Raw genomic sequence first — 7048 nt, forward strand, 5'->3', positions numbered from 1 at the left:
CCAAGTCATTCACATGGTACACATTTTCAATTTGCATGGAAGAGTGTTTTGCCAATTTTGCCAATACCAAGAATATAGCCCTTCTTGCCATTTTGAAAAAAAAATACTTCTACCTTGGAAGGCCTGGAGTGAGAGGAAATGATCCATTCTTCCAGTCATATGCTTAGAGCAGCCGCTATCCATGTACCATTTTTTGACTGCTACCTCTCACTCCAGCCTGCACACGAAATTATTGATTAGACTTAGGAATTCAAGCCATGTTGGGTCCCTTACAAAGATAGAATGGGCGGATCAAACTTCTTTTCGCCCATGCAGGCAACATATATTTTCCTCTCAGAGGACCAGGTTCCTCAACATTATGCTTCTTTTTAACAAAAACTTTATTTTTCTGTAGAGACTGAATTTTAACTTTACAAGAGTCTTTGTAATGACCAGTTTGACCACAGTGTGTGCACAACCTATTATTAGCCACAGTTACATGCTTGCTATGAGGATTATATGAGGTTTTAGCCTTTTGGAATCCGATTCCTTGCATGTTTCTACCATTACTCTTGTACATAGATGTTATTACATCAGAGGACCGGGTCCATTTAAGTGACTTATCAAGATCATTTTTAACTCCTTTTAAATCCTCCTGAAGCTGTCTATTCTTTTCAAGCTCAGCAACAAGACTTGTTTTAAATTTCTTAAGCTCACTCTCAAGATCAAGTTGAGCCTCACTAGCCACTTCTTTATCCTTAGTGTTGTCCATCCATTTTTTTGTTTGGTTTTTCAACAAGTTATGTTCTATAGTTACTTCTTCCACTTGTTCCTTCAAGTCTTCAATAGAAACTAACATATTATCCCTCTCTTGTTCTATGTCACCAATTTCTTCTATTAAAGAATTTTTCTCATTAATGAGGTTATAATAGGCGTCAATCAACACATTTACTAAAGACATCAATTTTTTCTTAGAATAAGTTTTTAAATTTCTTTGAATATCAAGAAAACTTACCTTATCTTCCTCTTTGTCCTCGTCATCATCATATTTAGCCACGAGCACAAAGATTGACTCATATTCTGAAGATTCATTGTCAACAACCATCATAGATGCATCTCCTTATCCATCCTCACCTTTAGATTCACTGGAGGAATTTTCCCAGTAGTTTCACCATATCAGCAACATCACTTCTTCTGAACTTCATGTCAAAGACCTGGTTCCTCTTAGCCACCTTATCAGTGTTGGTTTTATAATGATCCTGCTTATGAAGAGGACAGATGGATGGCTTGGGCTGAATTTGAACGGGTTTAAATGGATTAGATTAATGAATGGATCATTGCTCAATCACATCCAAAAGCTACTTGAATTAATATGGGCTGGGTCAAACTGAAAATGACGTTGGATAGACCTTTTTAAAATCACTATTTTTATTTTAGCCTCGTTTAGAAAGGTTTTGATTAAATAGCCCCGCATCAGAATTTAAAATACGCTGCTCAGAATTTAGAAGCACCAAGAATCTTGAGGATCACCAGAATTTACAGTTATAACGCAAACAATTCAGCTGATCCTTTAGAAATTTGCATCCAATTGCATAAAAATATGAAAATCGCCAAAATTCTAATGGTTACCATTATATCAATTGCACAAAAATATGACAATCGTCAAAATTTTGTGATATTCACCATAAGTTACAAAATTATCGCGACAGTCAGAATACTGGTGAATCACTATAAGATTAGCCCAAGAATTTCTAACTAGCGTGCTTCAAAATTCTGATGAAAGACTATTTTTCAAACCTCATTGTTGGGATCGAAATTTAAACAATGGTACCAAATGATCTTATTTGTGCCATTCTCCCTGGGTCAAGATGGGTAAACAACACATCGTGCCCAACCCTGACAAATCTTACCAAATTTTAATTTCTCTATTTTTTAATAATTATTTGAATTATCAAACAAAACTAAACAAAAATGGTCCTAATTATACTTATGTAGTATAACTTACCAATCGAGGAAAAAAAAGTATGACTTACCAAACAAAAGAAAAAGATTTTAAATTAAATATTTTGATAAGGTTTCTCCTAGGTAAAATTGGATTGGATACTAAGTCTAAATTAGCCAAAATCTTAGTTAAGCTGATTTTAGAAGGGTCAAAATAGGATCTGTTAGTAGATGGACGAATCAATGACCCGTCCAAACTTGTGTGCGTCATGTTTTAGTTGGCTAGTTTTGTCTTTGTGTTAAAATCACCTGCTATCGCATTAGGAGTGGCAAATGAATAGGTTGGGCTGAATTTGGGCGGGTAAAGATGGGTTAAGTCAATAAATGGGTCATTGCCCAACCCAGTCCAAAGTGTACTTGGGCTAAGATGGGTTGGGTCAAGATGGGCTAAACAATGGGTCATAACCCACCCACCCCCACCCCCAACTTGACTCATGTTTTAGAACCATGCTCATCTTGCATAAAAAAGCTTTTTACCTTATTAAGTTGAAAAATATTTTGCGGGTGGGGGTGGAGAGGGGGGTGGATGGTGCAGAAAAATAAAAAAACAGAAAATTGAAAATACAAAAAAATATTCTTGAGGGGGGTTTGCAGAGGGTGGGGGGGTGGTAGGGGAGGAGTGCAGAAAAAATATGAAAATAAAAAAAAGGTAATTTTTTTTTTGCGGGATTTGCAGGGGGGAGGGATGGGGTGATAGGGGTTAGGGTGGGTGGGTGGTGCAGAAAAATAAAAGAACAGAAAATTAAAAATACAAAAAAAAATAATAAAGGGTCAACTAAGTAAATTCCTAGATAAGTTGTGTTGAGATCTTTTTATTTTGGGTGAGTTTCATGGGTTGTATTTGGGCTGCTTAATGAGTCAGAATGGGCTATAAAATAATGGGTTAACTCGGGCTCAACCCAAATTGATCCCATGAGCTAAAATGTTTGTAGCCCAACCCATTAATCTCTGGATGAGTTTGGCGGATTAGATGAGTTTGAGCTCAAATTGTCATCCCTAGACCGCGGAATGTTCTTCAGTTACATTAAGATTAACAATACATTGTTAGGTTGGATTAACATAATTTAGTTGTATTAACATAAATACAGGTACAAATTAATTAGTAAAAATAGAAATATAGATACCGAAATAGGACACTTACTTTTCCCTTTCTCTGTTTTCATTTCTGAATAAAACTAATTCTACTATCAGTAAAAAAATTTGCAAATTCCTGCAATGTTTATTGGGGCCTTTAATGATCCTTATGTATAATATATGAAATTTTACCTTCTATAGCAAATGTTTATACCTTATTTAATATAAATAAATACCCTTTTAAAAAATTATTTCTTATAGCTACCTTTTAATTTTTATAGCAAAATATCTTTTTATGGCCACTTCCTACCTTTAAGCCATTAAATATGCCTTATATTATTTTTCTCTCTCCCTCTCTATTCCCTCTCTCCTCCTTTCTCTTTCCTCTTTCTTATCTTTTCCCCCTGATTTTTTCCTCCCCTACTTTTAGAAACCCTAACAGGGGCTGTGTTCCGCCAACGACAGATCCGGTCGGCGGCCACTTCCCCCTTCCTTATTGTGTCACCCCTAACACCCTCCTCCGGCCGACAATACCTTCTTCTTTTTCTGAAGTGATGTTTACATTAGAAAACCATTTGGTTTCCAAACGTGACGATCTAAAATAGTTGAAGTTGAAAAACTCTAAGATCCAACATCTTTCACCCCATTTTGAATGGAAAGTAAAGAAGTGTTTTTTTTCGCTTAACTATTCGTTATTCAAAATTTACGGTCCAACTAATTCAAATTCATTCTACATTATAAGAAGAAGATTTCGACAAGGTGAAGGAATGCGAAAATAAAACGGCAAAAGAAAAAAAAAGAAGTCGCTGCTTTGCCTTGAAGAGTCTGTTATCTTTTTTTTTTTTAGAAAATCTCACTTTATACCCATTAATTTCAAACTATTTACCCTTTAATGCCCAGGCCCAAACTATTTACTACTCCTACCCATGCGCCCCAAATTATTTACCCGTCTTTATTTTGTTCCTCTTCTTCTTCTTCCTCATTTTACCTTCCTCTAATTTTTGAAGTTCACGACTGATGGCTTCTCCGGAGGGAGGGGTTGGTTGCAGAGTCGGCTGGGAACAGATTCTTACAACTTTTCTTTTGCCCAAGTCTTATCACCATCACGAGTCATACCACCAGCACCTAGACGTTTGGTACAACAGGCACTGTCAAATTACTTTCAGGGGGTAGTGATTAATTAGTCTCCTCTTGTAATGACCAACAAATGGCCATAGTATAGTTTTGGATTCTTTATAATAACCCCCTGTAATTCTTTGATCAATTTTTGAAACAATTTGTAATTCAAGAAACAATTTTTGAAACTCCATATGAATAAGTTCAAAATGTCAGATCTGATTTTTTATAGTGTTTTACTGTTAAAATTCGTTAGTTATTGTTATTTGATGTGTACATTGTACCTTTGATGCTGGTTTTTGGAGATTTAGTGTACAAAAATTTAAATCCACCATTGAAGGACCTTGAAGCTTGAAACTCATAACTTGGTTTGTTTGAGTTTTTAATTGTTTTGATCTGATCCTGTATGAGTTTGTTTGAAAAGTTAATTGGATGTTGTAGATAAAGTTTTAATCAATTTAGTGGAGATTTTTTAGTAGATTTTAGAAATTTAGGTTGAAATATAGTTGAACCAGAGAAGAAGACGAATTTCTATTGTATACTCAAATAGTATACAAATATACTATTTTAGTATACAATTCATTTAACTATATACCCTATTGGTATAGCTATATACTATATTGGTATCATATGCTAGTTGAATCATTTTTTGATTGTATTAGCTGCATTTAATTGGTACAATATTTGATTTTCTCTTAATAATAGTAATATAGTACAATATCTTGAAATACCTTATTATATTAATATGTGGTACACTATTTTTTTATTTTTCTCTTTATGCATGTGTGTTATGTAATAGAAGTACAATCATATAATTGCCGGGAATTAACTAGTAAAACTGTATACTATGTTGGTATAGTTATATGCCATATTGGTAACATATGGTAGTTGAACATTGTTTTGGTTGTTTTAGTTTCATCTTAAGTGAATTCTATTCTGAAATTATTTATATGAACATGAGTTGCAATCTGGAAATTTTGTGTGCCGATGGACATAAATTATGTGTATTATGTAATAGTTTTTATAGTTATAGGCAATTGTTGGAACTACTCCATACAACTATATACCCTCTTAGTATACAAAATGAGCAAGTTGTTTTGCGAATATTTAGCTTGCAATACGAGCATGTAATTTTCTCATACTTTTATTGTGTCCTTTAATGTTTTGGTACAGTAGTATAGTCGCAGATAGTTGTAGCAATATTCTAGAGAAATCACATGCTCTGTTGGTATACATATATACCATATTGGTATCACATGGTATTAGAAGTCTTTTTTGCTACTTATACTTTTATTGCATTTTTTAATATTTTATTGTCATTTTTATTCTAACTAGTATATATGGAGATTTGGTTGTTGTAGATTATGTTTTCTTTCTCTATAACTGGTTGTATTACTGCTAATGGTAGAGTGTGTACTGATATTTATAGGGAAGTAGATTGAGGTTTGCATGGCAATCACGTGTTGATTCTTAGAACCTGATTATGTAATTTATGGTGCTCAGCAGCAATCAATGTGATATTCAGTGAATTAGATTAAGTGACAACTAATATTATTTTAGTTTAATAATTGAATTTAATAAATGAGGAAAAAACAGAAGGTATATTGTACTAGTTATATTAAAAAAAGTGAACAAATATTTACTATATCAGTTATTTTTTCTTATTTTATTGTATAAAAAAAGAATAATAAAAAATAGTAAAAACGGTAAATAAAATTAGATTATGAAGAGAAAAAGAATAAAAAAAGAGTTAAATGAAATTAGAAAAGGAAAAAAGAAAAAAATAAGAAGAAAACAAGAAAAAAGAAAAGGAGAAAAGAAAAAAAAGAAAAAAAAAGAAGAAAAGAAGCATAGAAATAAAAAAAAGAATTGGAGAATAAAGAAAAAGTTCCCCACAAAAACTATTATGGGTAGGAAATGTAATTAGTTTATGGGTAAAAAAACAAATGGGTAGATAAGGGTAAATAGTTTTGTTTTTGTGGGTAAATGTGTCGAAACCCTTTTCTCATTATATTTCAATGTATCTCGCTGTATTCCATGTATTTCATTGTATTCACTGTCTTTTTTTATTGTATTTCAATGTATCTCGCTGTATTCCATGTATTTCATTGTATTCACTGTCTCGCTGTATTCCATAAATGTATTCATATGTTTTTTTAATTAATATAATTTAGGTATTCAGATGTATATATGTATTCAAATGTATCTGCAGTATGTATTCATACATTTTTGCACTATAGATGACCTGCTATACTTCATGTATTCAATGTATTTTTATGTATTTAACTGTATTCAATGTAATTATATAATTTTAATATATAAATCTATTTGTAAAGATACCACTAAAAATATTTTAGTAAAGATATCACTAAAAAAAGAAAGGATAGATTGAATCTCTAAATATTGCTATGTTTTTGGGGTGTCTTTCAGTTGAGAATCTTTTCTATTACTGAAAATACAAATTTTGTGTGTTATAATTGAGTTTGTTGAGTTATATTAGGAGTCTATCGCGTTAATTGATTCACTTACCGTTTTTTAAACAACTGATTACCTTTTTTTTGCAAATTCTGTTACTATATTCACGAATATAGCTCGCGAATACAGTCGAATACATTCTATGCTTAGTTGGACTCCCCTGTTTTCCACCGAGTTTTGCTATTGTATTCATTAATACAGTAGCAAAAAGACATCGAATACAGGCTATAACAACTAAAAACGTAGCTATAGGGAGTAATTTAGTAAATGATAGCTATACCAAGCTAATAATCACTAAAACATAGTGGTTTCTTAAAATGTGATGACCCAAAAGGTCATCACTCGTTTTGAAAGTAAATTCTATGTTTCGAGGCCTTAAAAATCTTTTTTTGTCGCACCTCAA

At 32.5% G+C, this 7048-nt stretch overlaps 1 protein-coding gene across 1 annotated transcript; it reads right to left on the bottom strand.

Annotated features, from left to right (window-relative positions):
* Positions 1–250: 250 nt before the first annotated feature.
* On the bottom strand, positions 251–1084 carry LOC138879580 (uncharacterized). The gene has a single exon (XM_070159194.1). The coding sequence runs from the start codon at positions 1082–1084 to the stop codon at positions 251–253; it is 834 nt and encodes a 277-aa protein (XP_070015295.1).
* Between the last annotated feature and the right edge of the window lie 5964 nt (positions 1085–7048).

This window comes from Nicotiana sylvestris, chromosome 10, assembly GCF_000393655.2.
Source record: "Nicotiana sylvestris chromosome 10, ASM39365v2, whole genome shotgun sequence".
NCBI classification, from domain to species: Eukaryota; Viridiplantae; Streptophyta; class Magnoliopsida; order Solanales; family Solanaceae; genus Nicotiana; species Nicotiana sylvestris.

What these genes read in the sequence shown, in the direction of transcription:
- LOC138879580 (XM_070159194.1), bottom strand. Translation starts at nt 1,084, where the DNA reads ATGGTTGTTGACAATGAATCTTCAGAATATGAGTCAATCTTTGTGCTC.